General features: G+C 41.0%; 1 protein-coding gene across 1 annotated transcript in view; it reads right to left on the reverse strand.

Moving 5' to 3' along the window:
- Nucleotides 1-9,999: 9,999 nt before the first annotated feature.
- ROR2 (receptor tyrosine kinase like orphan receptor 2) overlaps nucleotides 10,000-23,948 on the reverse strand; it is an 83,229-nt gene continuing 69,280 nt past the window's right edge. The window contains exons 5-9 of the mRNA XM_064176545.1: nucleotides 22,550-22,677; nucleotides 18,561-18,875; nucleotides 16,622-16,867; nucleotides 14,784-14,986; nucleotides 10,000-13,345 (exon numbers count right to left, since the gene is read on the reverse strand). Of these exons, the coding sequence (XP_064032615.1) occupies nucleotides 11,903-13,345; nucleotides 14,784-14,986; nucleotides 16,622-16,867; nucleotides 18,561-18,875; nucleotides 22,550-22,677 (2,335 nt within the window). The 3' untranslated portion in view covers nucleotides 10,000-11,902. The remainder of the gene's footprint in view (nucleotides 13,346-14,783; nucleotides 14,987-16,621; nucleotides 16,868-18,560; nucleotides 18,876-22,549; nucleotides 22,678-23,948) is intronic.

A 23,948-nucleotide genomic window follows, 5' to 3' on the forward strand; every position in this document is an offset into this window, starting at 1 on the left:
GTGATTCTAAAGTTTTATCCAACCACCTGTAAATCGCTTTGTCAACCTCCTCATCCTGGTTGGGTGGCCTACACAGACCTCTACCATGACAGCTGCCTTTTTGGCTCTCCCCCTAATTCTTACACACAAACATTCAAACCTATCACCACCACCATCGCCGCACTTGGGACAATTGAGACCTTCCCCAACACACAGGGCCACTCCACCACCTCTCCTTCTGGGACTCACAGCTTTCCATGCTGTGGCTTTTGAGGGGTGACACAGAACTAAGAGGAGGCCTGAGCTTAAACCACTCTTCTTTGGGATTGAATTCTGCGTTGGGTAGATTTGCTTCTTTCAATATGGGACAAATCTTTCCACAGAAGCGGCTTTAACAGTCACCAGCATCAGAGGACTGCTTAGAGTTTAGCTGCTTACACTGGATACCTAGACAGCAGAATGGGTGAAGAAGTTACACAACACATTACAGAATCACAGAATCACAGAATGTCTTAGATTGGAAAAGACCTTCAAGATCATTGAGTTCAATCATTAGTTTCACACTATGAGTTGCTATGGTTTGAAAGGACCACCAGGATCATCCAGTCCAACCTTCATCCCAGCGTCCTTTATCACTAGACCATAGCCTCAAGAGCCACATCCACTCTTTTTTTAAACACCTCCAGGGATGGCAAATCCACCACCTGCCTGGGCAGCCTGTTCCAGTGCCTGACCACCCGCTCAGTAAAGAACTTCCTCCAAATGTCCAACCTAAACCTCCCCTGATGTGACTTGAGGCCATTTCCTCCTGTCCTATCATTAGTAATTCGGGAGAAGAGACCAGCTCCAGCCTCACTACAACCTCCTTTTAGGTCGTTGTAGAGGGCAATAAGGTCCCATCTCAGGCTCCTCTTCTCCAGACTAAACAATCCCAGTTCCCTCAGCCCTCCTCATAGGTCATGTCTTCCAGACCTCTCACCAGCCTCATCACCCTTCTCTGCACCCACTCCAGCACCTCAATGTCTCTCCTATTCTGTGGTGACCAAAACTGGACACAGTACTCAAGGTGTGAGTCTCACAAGTGCTGAGTACAGGGGCATGATCACCTCCCTACTGCTGGTCATGCCATTTCTTATACAGGCCAGGATGCTGTTGGCCTTCTTGGCTACCAGGACATACTGCTGGCTCAATTCATTAGTTACAAGCAAAGGCATTGTAAATTGTTGATAAATAGCCAGCACTTACCTTTCATATTGTATTGTTGTAGGCTAAGGGTTAACTTGGTTCCAGTGGGTGTCACCAGATCTGCAATGGGTTATTCCCTTCCTTTTCCTGTCTGCTTTCTACTTAAGGGATGGAACTTGTGGTCAGCTCTCTCAGCTCCTGCTTTCTCCTTTGCTAGCTGGGAGGAAGGTTTGTTGCTGGCTAGGAGCTGCTTTGCTACACAGCGGGTTCTAATCCACTTCCACCCAGCAAACATGGTTTTGTATATATATTCCTTTCCCCTTAGTATCTTTTGTACTTTGTTTGCTTTTGTTAATATTACTTCTATTAACTTCCAATTCTGTGCAAGTCTGTTTTGTTTATCCACTTCACTTTCCCCTGAGGGGGGGAGAGTGGTAAATGTACATTCTGTCAATCTGGGACATAAAACACAGGCCAGCTAAGTCAGCAGCAGACTTACACTGAAAAACAAAGACATTACTTCCACACACTCTTTAGTTTGGGAATATTGAGCTTGTGAGTTAGTAAACAACAGAATTCTCACACTTCTACTGCTGCATGCTTTTCAACATGTGGAGATTAAGTTAATTTGTAAACACATCTATTAAAAAAAAACATATATACTCTGTATTTTAGCTTGTCTTCAGAGAACAGTATTTTAAGTAGAGGCAATACACTAGTGAGTACTGTGGTGATCCTCTGAGAGATACCTAATGGAGGGCAAAGGTGAGGAATGCATTGAAGAGCAAGGAACAAGAGCAAGTAAAGGCAGTATAAAATACCTCCACTTCATAAAGAAATAAATTCTTCAATCTGACTGTCAGCAGTGTAAAACTTCACAGTATCACAGTATCACCAAGGTTAGAAGAGACCTCATAGATCATCAAGTCCAACCCTTTACCACAGAGCTCAAGGCTAGACCATGGCACCAAGTGCCATGTCCAATCTTGCCTTGAACAGCTCCAGGGATGGCAACTCCACCACCTCCCCAGGCAGCCCATTCCAGTATCCAATCACTCTCTCAGTGAAATGCTGAAATGCTGAAAACTTGAAATGCTTCCTCAGTAATCTGTACCAAAATGGTCACCCAACCAGCTAGGAAAAAAGGATACACTGAGAAGACACACACTTAATGTGGAAACCAGACAATGGGAGAAAACACAACATTGGTGGTGAATGGTGCCACATGCAGTTGGCAGCCAGTCACTAGTGGTGTTCCCCAAGGATCAGTGCTGGGCCCAGTCCTGTTCAATGTCTTTATTGATGAACTGGACGAGGGGATTGAGTTCTCTATCAGGAAGTTTGCAGATGACACCAAGCTGGGAGCAGGTGTTGATCTGTTGGAAGGTAGGAGAGCCCTTCAGAGGGACCTGGAGAGGCTGGATGGGTGGGCAGAGGCCAATGGGATGAGATTTAACAAGGCCAAGTGCAGGGTTCTGCACTTTGGCCACAACAACCCCAAGCAGCACTACAGGCTGGGGATTGAGTGGCTGGAAAGCAGCCAGGAAGAAAGGGACCTGGGGGTACTGATAGAGGGTAGGCTGAAGATGAGGCAGCAGTGTGCCCAGGTGGCCAAGAGAGCCAATGGCATCCTGGCCTGCATCAGGAACAGTGTAGCCAGTAGGACAAGGGAGGTTATTCTTCCCCTGTACTCAGCACTGGTCAGGCCACACCTTGAGTACTGTGTCCAGTTCTGGGCTCCTCAATTCAAGAGAGATGTTGAGGTGCTGGAGTGTGTCCAGAGAAGGGCAACAAAGCTGGTGAGGGGCCTGGAACACAAACCCTATGAGGAGAGGCTGAGGGAGCTGGGGTTGTTTAGCCTAAAGAAGAGGAGGCTCAGGGGTGACCTCATTGCAGATACAACTACCTGAAGGGGCATTGTAGCCGGGGGGGGGGGGGGGTGTGTGTGGCCTCTTCTCTTGGGCAACCAGCAATAGAACAAGGGGACACAGTCTCAAGTTGTGCCGGGGGAAGTATAGGCTGGATATTAGGAAGAAGTTCTTCACAGAGAGAGTGATTTGCCATTGGAATGGTCTGCCCAGGGAGGTGGTGGAGTCACTGTCCCTGGAGGTCTTCAAGAAAAGACTGGATGAGGCACTTAGTGCCATGGTCTAGTTGACTGGATAGGGCTGGGTGCTAGGTTGGACTGGATGATCTTGGAGGTATCTTCCAACCTGGTTGATTCTATGATTCTATGATTATCTCCCTGGTATAAAAAGCACATGGATATTAACTCTTACATAAGATTTTCCTCCCAATGTTTCAAGTTACATTTCAGATATACATTTAATTTCAATCTCTAATTAATTAAATGGCAAACCATAGCAATTTATGAGAAAAAAAAATCATAGGATTAACAACCAAAATAGACAAAGATCTTTATCATAGCTGTAAAACCTCAGACTATATTTGGGAACAATCAGCCTCAGCTGAAATTGTATTACATCTAAATTAAATTAATGCTATACACTTGAAATGTTTCTGGTTTTAAATTACTTCAAGACAGCCCCTGTGTGGTCAATTACTTCTTAGTTTGCTGCCTGTTTTCCTACCTACTATCCCATCTGTTAATTACAGTATCTATGTCTGTTGTGGTTCTGAAATGAATTCCTTTCATTTGTTAGTCATGGTATATATCAGGCAGTCACCTCAAAACAGACTGAGAATTAGTGTTGGATTTCTTTATAAGATTGTTAAAACTTAATTAAAACAAAATTAAAACAGCTTCCAACATCTCCAGGGACTACTTCAGTAGTTTGAAAAGAAATTTGCAAGATGTCTTGTGGAAGGTGGCTGCTAGAAAGAAAAACTGCTTCAGTAACAAACAAAAAATATGTGGCAACAAAAACACTTCCTGTAAATCTCTGTAATGATTAATTATTACTTGGTGTATGGAAAAAAAAATCCAATTAAAAGAACACTTTCACTCTGATCTCCCTCTCCTCTCCCCAGTTCCATCATTTTTAGAGTTAACAAAAGAACCTCCTGAACAGATAAGTGACTTCCAGTTTTATAAACAGGACTTAAAAAGGACAGTTAAACCACCAGGTACACTGCAAATGAGATAAAGTGAAGTTCTTCTTTCAGATCAATAGAAATGAGAAGTAGCTACATCAGATTCTGCTTTCCTTCGACCTTTTTTTAAAAAAAATTTTTGAATTCTGTCTCTCCCGAAGATTTACAGCTCTGTGAATTCCTTACTACTTCCAGCTCCTGCCAAAGCCTGTTAATATTACTTGCTCCTGCTTCTGTGATTTGATGCTGTGTTTTTGCATTTAAAGCACCTAGATGGGGGCTGGATCAGGGAAAATCTTAGAATCAACCAGGTTGGAAGAGATCTCCAAGATCATCCAGTCCAACCTAGCACCCAGCCCTATCCAGTCAACTAGACCATGGCACTAAGTGCCTCATCCAGGCTTTTCTTGAAGACCTCCAGGGACAGTGACTCCACTACCTCTCTGGGCAGCCCATTCCAATGGCAAATCACTCTCTCTGTCAAGAACTTCCTCCTAACATCCAACCTATACTTCCCCCAGCACAACTCAAGACTGTGTCCCTTTATTCTGTTGCTGGTTGCCTGGGAGAAGAGACAAACCCTCACCTGGCTACAGCCTCCCTTCTGGCAGTTGTATCTGCAATGAGGTCACCCCTGAGCCTCCTCTTCTTTAGGCTAAACAACCCCAGCTCCCTCAGCCTCTCCTCATAGGGTTTGTGTTCCAGGCCTCTCCTCAGGACATGTGGCACGAAGACCCTCAGTGTGAGTGTTGGAGAGCTGAGTGTAACTCTGATAGTGACACCTTCAGCAAGTCCTATACAGGGACAGTGCACCATGAGTGCAGCTAGGGGATTCCTTGTGTCAGGATTGCCTCAGGAGTACAAGTGACTGGAAGCACTGACCTGAAAAAGTCCACTTAGTGCTGCTGGGAACTAGGTTTGGATTCAGAGCTGCAGAAGACCTCACACAGACCTGTGTATCACAAAGAGCAAAGGGGAAAGCATCTCTTAATGAACTACAATTGTATAAATATACATTATTCCGTGATGTTTCATGTCTGTTTGTCTGTATGTGTATGTACATGTGTAGGTGTGTACACACACACACATTTAATTAGATACTGAACTTAGAGGTCATAAAGTAAGCCAGGGGGCCCAATCAGCTGCAGCAGCAACTCAGTGTTAGAAAGTCCCACCACATATCTATCAAAGAAGAATAATGGCTGTGGAGTTCAGACATTACAACTCTTCACTATCAAACATTGGGCAAGACAAGATGAGGTGTGAAATCCTTTAACAGCATTTTGCTAGGAAGGAAATTCAGCCAAACAAACTCTCCTACTTTCTAGTAGATGTAAGACATTTTGGACTAGAGAAAGATCTGCCTGATCAGGATACTATGGACTTGGTTTATTTTGCCAGTGGAGCACATTTAGTATTTCTTGGTAGTCCCTAGGATGCTTAGAACTCATATTGTTGACTGAAGGGGTCAACAACTTGTCATGTCTTCGAGGTGGGCAAAACTGAAAATTTACACAAAGTCATTTCTGAAAAAAAAAATAAAAGTAGAAAGAAGCTGAGTTTTCTATTAAGATGGAACTAAACTTTATTCACTGAGCCATGGCACTCTTCTCTCTGCTCTTCTAACACTCCTTCCCAGTATCTGAAAGAAAAAATTGACTCCTGCCACTCTGACATAGATCTATTAATAGAATGGGAACATACATTGTTCCTTTACAATATGAATTTAGTCACATTCCTCAAATAGAGGATGCCTTTGCTGTGGGATTTTGCCTTTGTATTTTGGGTAATGGAAGTACTGGTTTTGAGAACAACTTGTGATAGAGTTTGTCTGTCTAGAAACTGAGAGTTAGTCTACACAGGGTCAAACTTTGAAGACTTTTTAAAGGTTTAAAAACATGAAAGCATGGGTTTATTTGGAGATACAGCTGTGGCTATAGCTGGGTGATTAGTTTTTAAAGTTTGTCTCAGCAAACACCTCAAACTCTGACATTTGAGAGTGCTCCAACTCAATGAAGATTCCTGAACGTTTTTCTAGAAAGCATCAGACTGCTTTCTTTCATTCCCACCTGGCTGAAGTGAGATGATTTCTCTGAACACAGAAACAAGTGACATCTGAAGAACACCTTAGAAAATAAGTGAGAAACAAATTCAAATTTGTATCTGAAAGAAAAGATTGAGGTACCATTACTGTGAAGTAATCTCGTTTTGACTTACCATGATATTCACAGCTAAGGCTTCCTGAATACAGGAAGCAAAGGATTTTATTCTCCGTGGTCAGCAAGTCTTTCTCAATCAGCCTTCAGGGAAACCATTAGATGAAACTGAGAATAGTGACATTTCGGTGGTGAAGGAATGAAGCTGCCTATTCAAACTTGTAAAAATAAGGCCTCTTACCAGTTGCACTGTAAGTGAATTTGTTATGAATTATGCAAAATTAATAATCAATAATAATTTGTATACCCAGGCAAAGATTGTTAGTAACTATGAAAAGTGTTTATTAACATTAAATCTCACCAGAAAACTTATTTACAATACTTGAAATGCATGGTTTAATTGCTTATACACACAGGGAACAGACAAAGCTAGAACACTTCAAGAAATAATTAGCAAATACAAACATTAAACTTAAAACTGGAAGGAGGTCCTTACTTTTAATTATACCTCTTGCCCACTAGGGGACTTGAGAGGCTCTTTTCTGCTACTAAGGCAGAAAGGCACAGTAGAATCCAGTTACAGAATTTCTTAGAGAAGTGCTTAGAATATTTACTCACAAAAATTAGCCCTGACTCGCAGGGCTAGCTACAGATTCAGACAGCACCCACACACTTTCTTTGGATGATCTGTGAGTCCTTCTGGCACAACGCCTTTTACTGTTCCTATGGGAACACTGTCTTCCAGATTCTGAAACAGATGGGAATGAGTTTCTGTGATGCACTTCCCTTTTGCCATGTGATGCTGCCTTGTGGCTTTCTTTGTGCTGCTTATCTTTGTGCTGCTTGTCATATGTGCTCTTTGCTTCTGGCAGTGATTTTACCATTGCCTTCTGCAGCATTATGCTCTGCTAAGCTGTAAGTTAGCCCTAGTGCTTAATAAGAAGACCTGCACTTTTGGCTTGTTTGCCTGGAAGCTGCCTTCCTCGAGTTTACTAGGAATAGACACCAAATGCCTCCATGCAATAGGCCTGCATAGTGAGCGTGACATCTGTGTTAAGACTGCACATTACAAGACATCCTGCCTACACTTGCCAAGACAAGGAGCCCTGGAAAGGATACACAGATCATCCAGAGAAAGTAGGACCAGGTGAGAGATTGCCTCTTTTCCCAGCACCCTGTGGAGCCTGACAAGCCTCAGCAGCTGACAAGGCATTGAGAGAACTCCCTGAAAGTGTTTGGGTGCTATCAGAAGCTGAAGCTAGCCTCACGAGTTAGGGGCTAATTTTTGTGAGTAAATACTCTAAGCATCTCTGTAAGAAATTTTGTAACTAGATTCTACTGTGCCTTTCTGCCTTAGTAGCAGAAAGAAGCCTCTCAAGTCCCCTGGTGGGCAAGAGGTAAAATTGAAACTAAGGACCTCCTCCCAGTTTTAAGTTTAATGTTTGTATTTGCTAATTATTTCTTGAAGTGTTCTACCTTTGCCTGTTCCCTGTGTGCATAAGTATCTAAGCCATGCATTTCAAACATTGCAAGTAAGTTTTCTGGTGAGATTTAATGTTAATGAACACTTTTCATAGTTACTAACAAACTTCACCTGGATATAAAAATTAATATTGACTATTAATTTTACACAATTTGTGACAAAATCCTGTCTTTATACATCTGTTCATACTGTATTGTTTATCATTTTATCTTCCCTAATAATCCCAACTGATAAAACAGATCAGAACACCTTGCAGCAACTCAGGCCTTGAGCAATATCCAAATGGGCTTTTAGACTGGCATTCTTGCCAGGCTGCACTAGCATGGTGGAAGTGTACACCTCCTCCTCAGCCACTCTCTTTGGTCAGATTACCAATAATCCCTGAAATTCTCTGCCCTATGATTGCAAATCCATTTTCCATCTACCCCAATTTGCAAATGGGGACCCACATTTGCTTTTATGCACAGGCAGATGCCTGGTTGAACAAAGCACTACAAGATCCTATAGATCTTTGGTTCTTTATGCTCTGGATCACACAAAGCCTAAGAAAACCTTGTCATGGGTCAAGACTTTGTCCTGGCACATATGACTGTGCCACATCCAAAGCCCTCCTGCCTTGTGTTTCCCATCTCACTGCTTTCTCAACAGGACTCTTGCATATGGGCGTGCAGACCTTCAGGCCTGCTGGTGCTAGGCTGATCACCAGACCTGCCAGAGACCTGTCCAGCACAGTGGTGCTTTGCCCTGCCTTGAAGAGAATCTCGGGAGCACTTTAATTCTCTGTAGGCATAGGCTGTACATTAGAGAGGTGGCTAATGACACCTGGGCTCTTTGTGTCTTTCTCCAACAGTTTTCTTCACAACAGTCTGAGCCAAGATAAGACACCGACATCATATTAGAGAGCCAGGCCTGAATGAGGGCAGCTGAACAATTTGGCATGGGCAAGGTGGAAAGGCACATACCAGATTGTGTTGTAAACCACTGCAGATTGGAAAGAAGCAGACTCTATCAGCCACAGCCTCCTGGCTCATCAGTAGGCTGCTGTGGACACTATCTATGCTTCATCAATTTTTCCTAAGGTCAGACATGTTTTCTTAGGAAGATCATAATGGCTGAAGCAGAGTAGGGAACTATCAAGAAGCAAGAGAAAACTTTTGAAACATCCCACAGCCTTCTCAAAACCATCTTACCCTCTCGTGGCCATTCAAGCATGTGTTTTTTTTTTTTTTGCTTAGGAAAATTGGTCTGTCGCAAAAGCAAACACCATCTTTACTGGACCTGGAAGGAAAAAGTAAATCTGAATGCCCTGGAGAGTACCATTTGGTGGCTTTACTGGGCCTCAGCCCCAGCCCTTCTCTCACCTTACCACATTGTCCCATCCACCTATCACCACAGCCCTTCCCTATTCTTCCTTGACCTTGTTTCCAAATCCTGAGGAGGAAAGGCAGATCTTGACTCTGTGTAGATCTTTACCACAGACATCACAGGAAGAGTAGCCTGGGGAGCTGCAAAGTGAGAAGTTACTGCCAGTCCCTATGACAAAGCAAGCAGTACTGTTTTGGTAGTGGTAACCACTTAGGTACAGGTGCTTGTCAGAACCACAGAGGAGATGTTTTCATGGTGTCATGACTCTGATTGTGGGAGCTCAGAGAAGTGTCCCCACATCCACAGAGAAGATACTACTGTGGTATTGTGGGTATCGCCAAGGCTGGCATAGGCAATTGCATACTGCTCCCCTCCCATCCCTTTGGGGTAGTGCATTCACCATCTTAGTGTGGATGAGAAAGTCAGCGAAGGAGACTGTCCTATTTTTTCTAATTATAAAGATTTATAGGCATGAATTCCTGAGGCTCGAAGATGGAAATTGGGAGTTTCCTAAACTGCATCCAAAGCACTCAAAGTTGTAATGCTCTTTGTCAGAAATGGTCTGAACTTCAGAAAGTGCTGTATAGAAACTTCCATTGACTACTGCTCATTCATATAGTGCATCTCTTCTCTGACTGAAGTATCTGTAGTGTAAATGGATCACTTATTCTCTATTTTTCAGGCAGTAAGTTAGACAGTGTAGACAATTAACAAAGTTCATTAGTCTGACAATAGGAAACCTAGAAGAAACAAGGAACTTTTTTTTTTTTCCTTTTATCTATCCTTTATTTAGTTATAGCACCCAAAGCTGCATTATATTAACACAAGTAATAAAGTTTTCATATTTTATTCCTGCCAGCGTGTTTCCAAAGCCAGTTGAAATGCTGGAAATATGTAATGCTGCATACCACCAATACAGGGTCTAGATCACAATGATATTATGACTTACAAGTGAATCCCAATGAAAGAATTTATAATTTAGGTGTGAAACCTGTAACTTAAGGAACTGTGGCCATTTTATTTCCACCAGGTATTATAACAAACAGCAGCTCTAGGAACTATAAAGGTAACATATTTAATCATAATTTTTTCATCACTTTATTGGATGCCCCATGTACAACTTACAGCTATAGTGTGTGTTGACTACAATGCTATAATGAGAATGTGTATTGCTTGTATTACAGAAAGGATCATGAAATGTAAGGACCTGTCTGCACGTTTAACAAAATGGAACAGCAATGCGACAGAACTGTGCCACATATGAATATTGTAAATGGATAAGTTATAATGTCATTCATTCAAAAAACCCCAAAATATTTCAATGAAAAAAAAAAAAAGGATATAAAATGTAGTAAAACATAAATTACATTTAAAGGCCTGTACATGATTCAAAGAAGCACAAACCCAGCACTTCGTACAGTATTGCTTATTTCGGTCCTCTAAGGTTCAAAGATTCATTTTCACTAAAGAGGCAGGAAAAAACATGGATTCATGTGCAATCCATCAGTAATTGTGTTAAATCAAGTAAGTCTGTAACCCCACACAAACCTCAACACTTTTACAACTTAGGAACAGACATGTGGAGCCCTTTTCTGTACTTGATAAACAATATGCAATTAAAGTTGGATTGTTAAGTTAGTGCACACCTATGATATCCCCTACAATATCCCCATTTTTTTGGTTAACAGTGTATTAAGGCTGCTTGCTGCTGAAAATACACAGCAGAGAAGGAATACTTTCATCCAAAAATGCAGTCAGATGATCTCGTTTGGAAGCTTCAGTTGTAGTCATTCATTGGGAATGATGAACGAAAGCCATCCTCTTTCCTCACTTGTTATTCCACAGGATGTTGTGGATGCTATAAGTTCATGTGGGTTCAAAATTATTTGGATCAATTCATGGTTGAAAATTCCATCAAGGCTGATTGAACAGAAAAGAATTCCACTTATGGCTTGGGAAGTCCCTAAGCTAGCGATTGCTGGAGGCTGGGGACATTCTACAAGGGAAATTGTCCTTGCAGTCTTCCCTGGTCAGACATTATTGATAGCATTTGAGACACGCTACTGAGCTGGAGAGGCCCATGTTCTGACTCAGCACAGTCAGGTTTGTGTTCCATTCTCCTGCTTTTCTGGTTATCTTAATACAAGCACAGATCAGCACCCTCAATGTGTAATCTTTTAGAGACAAAAACCAAACAAAGATCTCATGTCCATTATATCAAAGAGATAAATACTATAAACTAAACAGCTGTCCATCACACCCAGGCCATTCTTTGTGCTCAGAGAAATTCTACAACCATAGCTGGATTCCTTTCCGCATTACTGGTTTAAGCATAAATCACTAACATTACACCCACATGTCATGATATACATGATGTGCAATGCTACTCTGCAATACGTTGCACAGCAACAGTACATAACTGAAAAGCAGCTTCCCTCAAGAACTGTAGGACAGTAAAAAAAAGATTAAACCCAGCAATTCTATACCATCATATTTGCAAAATCTGATGGTGGCAATGGTTAATAAATCCAGTATACCATTACTGCTGCACTTTACATGACTGTAGGTTTTTCAGTTTTCCTTCTTTAAGTCAGGTCAAAATCACTGCTAATAAGCCTAAGGATCTATAGTCTCCACATGTGGAAGTGATGTGGAATTCTTAGTAACGAGACTGAATTCATTAAGCTTCTGATTGAATTTCTGCTTCATCCATCTGAAGTGTGTCGTTATCACCAAGCAATTCTGTTTCAGGCACAGAGCCCTCCTCTTCCTCTTCCTCCTGGACAGCATTCTGGGTGATGTCTTCTGTTCCATTATGTGTGTCATCTGTGCCCTCTGAGAGCAGTGCAGCCCTGTCAGCCACTGATGCATTGGAAGGTGCTGTCGTTACATAGCCTGTGCTGGTGGATCCACTACCACTATGGTGGGAGCCTGGTTTGGGAATGATCTGGGGAGGCATTTGCTGAGGAGCCATTTGCATTGGAATTTGGACAGGATAAAAATTAGGCAAGTAAGCACCATAGGCAGGCATTGGCTGGTAACCATTGACTGGAATGTAGAGCTGAGGAGGTGGGACCATTGGTCTCATCTGCCCTTTCATTTGTATGAACTGTGGTTGAGGGAAAGATGGAGTTTTCTGCTTTGGTCCAATGTACCTAGCATTGCTGATGTTGCTAACAGGGCTTGTGCTGAGAGAACTTGTTTGAGTGGTGTTGCTTGCCCCAGAGGTTTGCGCTGAGCTGTTGTAATTAGAAAGGTTTCCCCATGTTCTTAATCTGTTGTGAATATCTTTAAATCTCGGTCTTCTGTTGGGAAATTCATTCCAACACTCCAACATCAAAGTGTATATCCATGTGGGGCAGTCATCAGGACATGGTAAAACCTGTCGGTTCCTGATCATCTCAATGACATCCTGGTTAGAATAACCACAGTAAGGCTGCAGGCCATAGCTGAAAACTTCCCACAGCACAACTCCATATGACCATATATCTGAATCGACAGAAAATTTGCCATACATAATAGCCTCAGGTGACATCCACCGGATAGGAAGAAGAGAATTTCCCATCAGTTTGTAGTAATCAGCAGCGTAAACCTCTCTGAAAAGGCCTAAATCAGATATTTTGACATTCAGTTTATCAAAAACCAGTATATTTCTAGTGGCCAAGTCCTTGTGGACAACATGGTGGCTTGAAAGGTACTCCATTCCTGCAGCTATCTGAGTCACAATATGGAAAAAATCTCCTGGTTCCAGAGTGGATTTTACTGTCTTGTCATCATCAGTGCTGCCAACATCTGAATGAGGAGATCTCATCACCAAGAATTCGTGGAGGTCACTGTGGGAACAATAACTAAATATCATGCTTATAGGTTGTTCCTTTGTAACTATTCCTAGCAAACAAACAATGTTTGGGTGCTGTAATCGTGATCTCATCATTGCCTCATGTTTGAATTCTTCTCGAAGAGCCAGTTCTGCTTTGTCTTTAAGTGTCTTGATAGCAACAGCTTGTGTCTGTTCACCTGGTGCTGTGCCAAAAAGATGACCTTTGTAGACTTTGCCAAATCTTTCCTCTCCTAGTTCCTCCATAAACCGCACGGTGGACAAATTGATTTCTTTGAGTTTAGCCTGAAATGAAGTAAAGAAAACAATTCAGTAAAAAAAAAAATCACAGTGCTTTCTAAACTATAGATCTCTTATCAAAGAAAAGTGTTCAGTGGTTAAATGCTCCAAATGGAAGATACATAGGACCAAAATGACTTTTAGGTCTTTGCATATTCACATCAGTGCAGTATATTGATTTTACAGTTAACCTTGAAATGTATTATATTGCTATTTGATATGTAAGTTGAATTACCCTGCAAAATGATGAATAAAATTATTTTTACAAAGGATGAACCATATTTCCTGCTAAATGAATAATGGGTTCAGAGTAAATCTGGCAAATTATGACATCTATTAACTGAGAACTCTTGTGCTAGCTATGATGAAGAGGAGGGTGGAAGAGGAAAAGGAAGAAGGACTTTTTTCTCTGGTGCATGAAAGAAAAGGTGGCAAGCATAAGAGAAATCACCAAAGCTTCCCTCCTGCAGCTGGCAAAGAAAGGGAATTTGTGATACTGCTCTAATGAGTCCATCCTGATGAGCTTGGTCTGGAGAAGTACCCAATTGAACCAGATGCAGCCAGCACACCTTCAAACACAGGCAACTGCAACACAAGGGAGCAGGGGAGGTTGTAAAGAGGCTTTAACAGGTGATTTGGGAACAAGCTCTGATTTTAGTGGCTAACACACTGTGGTCTGGACCAGGCAGTTTCTAGCACAGCCCAGATTCAGCCATCAAACTGCCACCTCACGGCATAAAGTCAATGCAATTTGCTGCAATTGGTACTATCTTGGAAATATTCTACAGTTTCCTGAACAGATGTTGCCAATTCTTCCCAACTGAGCACAGATTTTTAGAATGTGTGTCTTGTAAATGTTGTGATTAAAAATTCAACATTAGTTCTGAACAGGACTTTAGCTTAGAGATCAGTTAGTTGAGCCAGAAAAAAATGTATGCAGGAACTGAGACCTGTAGATGGAAGTTCAAAGCCATTCTCATTTCACTGTCTTTTGTGAAGCATGTTACAGCTCAGCTCAGCAAACCCACGTGGTGGAGAATACTTGCAGACACAGTCAACGGATTAGACAAGAAACTCTGTCATGCATCCTGGTTTAAACAAGCAAACCAGCCATGTCATTAGTAGGAGTGAAAGTGAGCTGCAGGCTGAAGACTCGATCAAAAATAACATCACCTCCAGTCACTGAGACGATAGGCAGAAAGGGATTGACAGGTAAGGGCAAATGCCACAAAATACTTTGTCCTGAAAGCTGTTGCCTGAAGCCAGGATTTCTGAATACAACTTGTGAGTGCAAGACCTAGTTTTCACTGAAGTAGATGGCTAGTACAGTATGAAAATAAGATTCTTTACAACATGGGTCAATTTGAACACTGACAACATGACATGCTGAAAATCATGACAACTTGGAATTGTGCAGCACAAAAAAGATCTAAAAAACAAATACCTGTTTGTGTTGATTGATGAGTGGCATTTCCATGTCCTGGCTAGGAGATGCCATCAGCTGGCGGCGCTGTGGTGTAGCAGCAGATGCCTTCTGCTTGTTTCTGCACATACAGACCAGGAAGAAAAGACAGGCAATAACCAGAGGAATGGCTATGCTGGGGACCAGGATGTAGAGGATTCCCATTTTACTGTTGTCACGTGGACCTGGCAGGCACAGAAATGATAATTATTAAACAATTTTTAAAAAAATTAATTCAATAGTAAATAAAATCCCAACAACCTATGGTATGATTATTAAATGCCATATTTTAAACAGAAAGTAAATTCCTTTAGCTTGAAAATGCAAGTCACATTAACCTCTCCCAATTCTCCATAGTCATCCATTACATATTTCAGGGAATGGACAGAGTAATTAGCAGCATGAAGATAAACACCACATTTAATGCACTGACTCTAACAGTATGGGGTTTGTTTCACTTTGTTTTTGAAGTTTCTGGTTGTGGAAACTGAAGAATATAGACCAGAATATCATTGCACTATCTTGTTCAGGTTAAAAAAAAAACATAACCAGCCAACCAACCAACCAACCAAAAACAAACAAAAAGCATATAAATCAACGTGATAAACCACAGCACAGCATTGCAATCAGGCCTTCTCACTCACATTCAGACATTTCATCAGCACATTGCCCTCATTTGACCTCAACTTGTACTGCTTCTGTCCAGAGTAAAATAAATCTCACTTCTCATTGGCAGAGGTATTATTTGTTCTGCCTTTAATAAACTGAAAGTACTCTTATCTTGCTGTGAGACAGTCACAAAAGAGCCATCAATACACGTAATAAGACTGCTCTGGAACTTTCCTAATTTTTTTTTCTAGGTATTTGGAGACTTTAGGAAATTACTGTGATGTCTGGGTGTGATGTTTCCTGCAATCTGTGGTCTTGCTATTTGTGGCTGCTATTTTCACCACAGCCACTTCCCAGTGTTGTCTTTACACCATGTCACATGCAACATAGAAATTTCTTCTAAATGTCGAATCACGCTACTTATAAAGAATGAGTCAACTAAGAAATTTCATACAGTTTCTGAGAACTCTTAAATATCCAGGCAATCTGTAAAAAGAAGAGGGTTTTGGCCTCTGTGATACATCTGCTGCTATGGGAAACATGTCTTTATTCCTAACAATGCGCAGTATTAAGCTGCTTTGTCACATCCAAAGACATTTTTCGTTGTAACAGCTCTAAAGTGAAGGTTATACCGATACAGGAAAACGAGTGGGACAGCATTAAGCTGTGGAAGCTGTTCTTTTTATTTTTGATATCAGTTCTGCAATACAGAGCCACTAGCAGATAGCTGGGACTTTATTGATAAGATCAGCTGGTTTATGACATCTGTGCTGCACAGGGCTCCTTCCCAACCAAGCATGGTGCTCTGTCTCCCTCTATAGGACGTGAAAATCCCTGCTGTCTGCAAGACGACTGGAAGCAATAGCAATACACCACCAAGTAGCATGGGCAAATAAAACACATAAAAGTGATAAGTAGTCCAAGCCTGGCATTTGGCAAGTTAGGATACAAACTGCAGCAGTATCGTTAATTATTACCTCATCTAAAGTACCAAATATATAGCAAAAAAGTGACACACTATCAGTTACAAGCTCTCCTCTCCAGAAATTATTAACCACCTATAGCACAAAATGAAGGTGCCACATTAGCAATGGTGAGCAAAACTTTCGAAAGCATTTCCTACGTGAACTGTACTTGTAAAAATAGGGAACATTTGAAATTGCACAGGATTCAGGATAGTAGTGGGGGAAAAAAAGAAAGAGAATACATACTACAAGAAGGTATGTCACACAGTTCCATGCGTACGTTTTTGTTCTTTGTAAAACACCAGGGACCATCCATCTGACCTCCAGGATTTCGACAATACGCATGTCCTCCACCTAGCTCTGGAAATTGTGTGCTGGTCAGATCGTGGTTGTGGGGACTCTGGGAGTCCCAGAGTTGGCAGGTGTGGCCGGACTTAGTGATGCTGACTGTCCCTCTGTAGTCTGCTCCAGAACCATTGTAGCACTGATGATCTGCAACACAGTTTGACAAACCAATCAAGCGTCAGCATAATCAAAAGGGTTATTGAAGTGTGCAGACTTTGTAAGCAAACATACTTGAATTTGGGTACCAGAGTTGTGGGTTTTGAAGTTCTGCAAGTGTCTGTGCTCTTACACTCAGTTATTTCTGGGCTGTGCCCTAGAGTGGCTCATCCTCATGGCTATACAAAGTAATATCTCGTAATTGAGTATCAGTTGGTACTAAGGAGTACCTATGAACCTTTACATACAGGACAAGACAAATTAAATTAGACTTGAGTTTCACTCTAGGAAAAGTCCAGAACAGTGCAAATGCCTGCCATTTCTACTTCTCATAATATTCCTGTCTTGCTCACACTGCTCACTTCCTAGAGAAATCAGTGCTGCTTTTTCCAGTGTCTCTTATTAGCTTTTCCTTCTTTACTTCTTTAGAAATAAGAGATTCAGGCTTTTCTTATCTTTGCATATGTCACTTTCATATCTGCTTAACTCTTATCTTTACTCTTTCTGTTTTGCTGCTGTCTTCACTTCATATTTTTGGAGTCCTTGTCTCCCTCATACATCACTGTAACCAAATCATGAGTTTTTCTGCATGTCTTCAACATTATCTTCTCTATTTCTGAGACCCCCTCCCTAGCTGTCAGGGATCCATCTCTCTCACAGTCCTTCCCCCAGACTCCCAGGGTACTCACACTGCATCTGTTACAACAGAAGAAACACTGTTGGCTATGATCAGGTTCACTGAGGATCAAGGATGACTTTTTGCCAGACTTTTCGTTGTTCATGTTCTCGTTCCTTACGCTTGATACTTCTTTCCCTGAATGATTTACCTCTGTCATAATTTTCTCATCTTTTTCCACTTTTCAGCTACAATGGATTATTGCCTTCCAAGCACATAGGTAGTCCTCCTCACTGTCATGCCACGACTCCTGCTTTTTAAACTGTGAGTTCAAACAACTAATATTTAGAACAATCTTATCACACTTTGAACTTTAGAGTCTGTTGGAGATTCCTTGTTGAGCATTGTAAGGGCTTTTGACTAATTGCTAGGAAATGGAATACACATAAAGATTGTCAGCACACTGCTGGCAATGGAATGGCTCTTCTGCTCCTGGGTGCAAAATAAATTCATGGATGTGACATCAATGTTTTCATCATCCTGAAGAAAGACAATTACACACTCTGCACAGTTTGCAGGATTAATATTCTTGTGGATTTCCATACAGAAAGAATGCACACTACATCTTTAATTTTTAACAGATTTTTCCAGTGAAGTTGCCACAACCTATCTGACTGGGGTTTATTGATAGGTAAACAAAAATCATGACAAAACTCCAGACAGGCAAGGACTCAGGCAGAGGCATGCACATGAGAAAGGAAACCTACAACACACTGCTGGCCTTCCTAAATCCAAGCCAAGTTGGTTGTGGGAACACACAGTGTTATAGTCCAGGGTGGCTGCTATAACCCTTTTCAGTAGAGAGCAGCGTGCTTCAAAATTCCTTGTTATCCTAACTATGCCCTACAGCAGTGCAAGATTACAGTTAGTGTTAACCTGGTAAGTAGTAACATCCAGCACAGCAATACATCCTTGCAAAAAGAATGACTGATAAACTTTGCCTGCCATACTGAACCTGGATAAGTGACAAGCACTACTTTTTCCCCATAATGGAACACCCAGACTTACATCGGCTGAGCCTCTCCACGGGAATCCCAATCCTTATGCAGTTGGCAGCTTCCAAGGTGTCAGGTCGTGGGAGATCCTCACACTTAGGCAACTGTAGCTGCATCAAGATGAGGGGATTTGACCTAGCGATGTTGTACTCCTGCCTACAGAGATCATTCTCCAGAACCTCACATTCATCCCGGCACAGTTCCCGTGGCTTAGGAGTCCGAGAGCGCTCATCACACAGGGGAAACACGAAGTGGCAGAACGATGGTATGGCAAACTGCGAGCACTGATCGGACAGGTGCGTGGAAGTGCCAATCATGGTGAAGGCGGCTGGAGAGGAACAAAGTACTGCTTAAGTATCCATTTACAAAACATATGGGGAAAAGCCATCATATTCATATCATCTGCCTCTTACAACTTCAATCTTTTCTGGAAGATCGGAAAGCCTGCTGAGAAGCAGGGAAATTAGGTTATTTCTGCTGTAAAGCAAAGCTGACACTTGCAGAAAGCAAACCCAGCACCCCAGTGTGCTCTGACACCTGCACTGAGCTCATGGGACATCAGTTCTTGTGAATTTGCTCAAATGACTGGTGTTGAGCAAACTGTTAGCACTTGACCACTTTTAAATTAAAAGGTGAAATGTGAAGGCAAGATAAACCTACCAGGGTGCTGGCATTACTTCCAGTGTTCTTATTTAGGTAAAATCTATCTTCTTCTTCTTCCTTTAGACATTTTGATTAACAAACAAGAGAAGTGTTTTTCAAGCCTTAAGAGGCAAAATAAAATGTGTCATTGGTACTGGGGGAGATATTGCTATTAATAGGCAGAGAAAGGCTAACAGGCAGTAATTTGGGGAAAAATTAATGTAATCAATCTCAGCACACTGATCACATTAAGGTGAATGTCATAATGAATTAGGAACTTCATCCTCCTCTTTAGCTCTCAGTATTTATGTACTAACATTTATCTCAGAGTTTACTTGTGCACTGCAAAGGCAAGATAAATGTGCATGTGCATCATATCAGGATGAACCAAGCTTTAAAGGCAGAAATATTCATTCCCACACTGGAAAGCATCATTTGTGAAAGAGGCTTGTTAGGCTGTGTCTTCCACCAGCACACATTGTAAAAAATGAAGAAATGAGCAGTTCAAGTCATTCATTAATCTATTTACAATCTATAGATTAATTCTTTCCCTCTTGTCCTGGTCCTGCTCTCTCCATTCAAGCACCAACTTCCTACTGTTTCCTGCTTCCAGAGAGTCTCCGGTCTTCCTGAACACCACACTTGCAGCAAGCAGCATCAATTCCAACCTTTTGTACTCTTCACACATTTGGTTACTTTAATGCTGTAATATTAACATAGTAGTATAACCATTTACTAGTCATATAGGGAATACTTCATGCAATCATAGTATCAGGCCTCAAATCACAGCTGTGACATGTGCTTGCCCTGAAGACAAATGGAAAAATTAAACCTAGAGGAGTGAAGCAGTTGCTGTTGACTGTTTGAGATGCCACATTAATTTTTTAAGGCATTATAGAATCTATGTAAGTACGAATGAAGAATTCACAGTTACATCTTTATTTTGACATGAAGTGTAAAAGCGAGCAGGGCTGTGTAATTGTATCTCATGGGCATACATTGTTAGCTATTAAATAGCACAGGAAAGCCATTGCTAGCCACTCATTTGCACACGTCAGGGGTCAAGTTCATGCATTCTTTCTTGTTGGTTTTCCAGTCTTTCAGGTTGTATCTCAAGTTTTTCTCCAGAAACATCCATTTATTTTTAAATAGAAAGCTGTAATTCTCACTAAACCACATGGCCAGGACCAAACAGCAGCAGGGGCCAGAGAGACAAAGGGAATGTATTTCATATATTGACACAGCAGGGAAACGAAAATCCAGAACGAAAATTCCCATAGAGGTCGCCAGTAACCTTATTAAATGTTCTCAGTATCAGGCAGGAGGTGTCACTGCTTCCCACGCATAGCCTCCCCTGAGAGACCAGAGGCTCTCAGCACGGATACTTCTCCTACAAAAAACCGTGTTGAGGAGGTATGGGCAAACGTATAAGCAAATATTAGCAGCAATTACACTGCCTTTTCTATGTGTTTAAATCTAACAAGCCTAACAAGTTTAACAAGTTTAAATCTAACAAGCTTGGAACAGGCTCCCCAGAGAGGTCATGGAATCTCCTTCTCTGGAGACTTTCAAGGCCTGTCTGGATGTGTTCCTCTGTGATCTGTGCAAGATTGTGTGGTCCCACTTTGGCAGGGGCGTTGGACTCGATGACCTACTTGGGTCTCTTCCAACCCCTGACATCCTGTGATCCTGTGAAGTTACTGTGACTTCAACAATATTTAGTTTGCACAGAGAACACCCAATACTTTTTCATGTGTGGTAAGAACCACATATGTTCTGAAAAAGGCATTTGAGATGCCCCTGAGACATATAGATGTTGTACACATGTATACATCTATACAAGTATAGATGTTTGAAAATGTTGCATTATTAATGGGCTATCATTACTGCCTAGCTAGACACTGGGCAGATCTACATGGTGGGTCTCACAGAATTTTCCTAAAAATGAACAGTTTTATAAAAAATTCTCCCTAATTCCAAGACAGAGACACTCCAAAATCCAACCAATAATCAGTGGTATTAGGGATCCAGCAGACAAATCACAAATGTTCATGTTAAATATTCCAGACCAAGTATAACTCAATTAATATAAATTTTCTGGAAGGCATCAAAGTTTTGGTCTTTTGTTTGTTTTTTTGTTTGGTTTGGTTTTTGTTTTGTTTTGTTCAGTTTGTTAGGTGGTTTCTTTTTTTGTTTGCTTGTTTGGTTTGGTTTTGTGGTTTTTTTTGTGGTTGTGGTTGTCATTTGTTTGGGTCTTCTTGTTTGTTTGCTCGTTCATTTTTAATAAAAAGGACTTTATGAAACCAATTCACTGAATTACAGAGATCTGTAGCATGTACGGACATAATAGTAAAAGACAAATGAATTACAATGGGTTGCAGGAGAAAGGAGGGAGGAGGATGAGTCATAAAAGCACAAGGAAATGTCAACATCTGGATTTTTGCCAGTCCCAGAATCTGATCACCATCGCAGGAATAGAAAAAAAAATCTGACCTGGATTTCTGTCTTGACAATGAGCCTTTAGGGCAATATCTTAAAGGAGACAGAGCTGACAGGTGAAGTCAAACTCATTTTGGCCACTAATTATGTTAAAATTGCACATTCACTTAGTTAACCACATCTGGCCATAGGCAAATAACCTCCTGTTGGACTGAGTTAAGCTGGGTTAAATATTACAACAAACAGTTCGGTCTGTTCAACAGTTCCATTGATTTTCTCTTCTTGTGTACAGTAGTATCATAGCTGCTAATGTTAATGTGAAGAAAACCTATGTTCATGCACAGTCCATTTAAAGTTATTGAGATTCTGGATTTCTGGTTTTGATTCTACCAAAAAGATTATCAGAGGAAGAATCATCAGAGGCAGAGCACAGGAACTCTTGTTTGATGTAAATCAGTGTGGAATCCACATTCTTCCAGAATTGTGCAACAGGGAAAGAAAGCCAATGGAAAAGCCATCATACATTTTTCAATAAAATTAGACACCACTAACTTTTTATTGCATCACAAAGTGATTTACAAAAGAATCCTAAAAAAACAAAATCCAAACCAAACTCCTTTTCTTTGAAACCATCACGTAAAACACGCTAGTATAAACTGTAAGCTGTTAAAAAGTCAATGCTGCAACATTTTACTCAAGAACATGAAAGAAGCTTCTACACATGACTCCAGACATTCATCTTCCTTGATCCAAATTTTGCCAACTGCACAAGTAGGAAGCTGGCTCGCTTCCTCTAAATCTTAATATATGGATGCCTCAGTCATTGACCAATACAATGGAAAAGGATGACAGCATTATTATACTTGAACTGGATACTTTCATGAATGTTTTTTGCCCTGCTACAGAAAGGTAAAAGCTTACCAGTTATTCGGTTTTCAATTTCCCCTTGCATCTGGAGAGAGTCCACATAAATGGTCCTGTTTCCAATGATTCGCGCACATGCAATTCCCCTGTAGGGCTGACAGAACCCGTCTTCATGGTAATCTTCTCTGCAAAAGACAGGTTAGGATTTTATAAACAGATGTCTAACTGTTTCAAATGAATTTTTATATAATATATTTTTATAAAAGGTGAAAACCTCTAAGAACTCTGAATCTGAAATTGTTCGGGTGCAGCTTTCTCCACCAATTACCCTTAGAAGTATTAATGAGGTATCCTGTAAATAGCTCATTAGAAAAAGAAGTACACCAAAACTCAAGATTAATTAAAAATTCATATGGTAAAACTAATGGGGTTTGACAGATTAATATATTAAAGTCTTCAGACTGAGACAGCAACATAGATCTTATCACATGCCCCCATGCATTGTTCCCATTTAGTTTTATTCAGTGCAATTAGGCTAGCAGTTGTCTTCTGCCTCTCTCTCTCTCTTTCTCCATTTCCTGCAGTGAATATCAGAAAAGATCTTGCCAAAATTTACTTTAAAAACAGAGTAATTTTAAACTCTGAATTAGGTAAACAGAACAACAACAACAAAATCATCAAGGTTTTAACCTGATTTCCTCTTCTCTATAGTCAGAAAGAATGCCAGATTCCTCTTCCAGCATATATTTTAATATATTTTCCAACTCAATGACATTTTAGATCAGATTTTACTCCCTTACATCAACATAAATGTTTTTGCATAGGAGCACTAGCCTAAAGGCTCAGTGGTTAAACACATCATCTCCAAAGACTCAATAATACAAAGGTGGTCCTATCTGAGTACTGAAAAGGGCCTTCAGAGAGCAGTCTTAAGAGTTAATTATCAAGTATGTGTGTTTCCTCTGTCACAGGACAATCCCTGTGTTAGGATTCATTGGCCTGATGGATCCACACAAAGTTATTCACTGTACCATGGGGAAAAAAAAGCCATAAAAGATAATCGAGAAACCATGATTCCAGGACACCAGACAGCTTGATCAACTTTTGCAAGTAAACAGTTGTGCTGGTTTGAGGCTCACTGGAATATTTTATGACATAAATTAGACCGCTGGTTGCAAAAAGAAAATAATGATGAAGTCTACATCATTCACTGGTTTGCTGAAAGGCACAAAAAGTCAAAATATAAATAATTTGTCCCTCTTTGTTCTGGGACACTGCTTCCTTTCGCTTCTCCATTCTGCTGTAATATCTCCCCACTAGCCTCGGCTGACAGACAATGTAAGCTTTGCCAGTGAAGAGACATAGAGAGAAGCTTTGAGCCCCTTCCAGGCAGTTTCCTTGCCCAGGAGGGAGTTTGGATTTCTGTATTATTTCTATTTTATATGTAGTTGTAGAT

Source organism: Pogoniulus pusillus, chromosome Z (assembly GCF_015220805.1).
Source record: "Pogoniulus pusillus isolate bPogPus1 chromosome Z, bPogPus1.pri, whole genome shotgun sequence".
Taxonomy (NCBI): Eukaryota; Metazoa; Chordata; class Aves; order Piciformes; family Lybiidae; genus Pogoniulus; species Pogoniulus pusillus.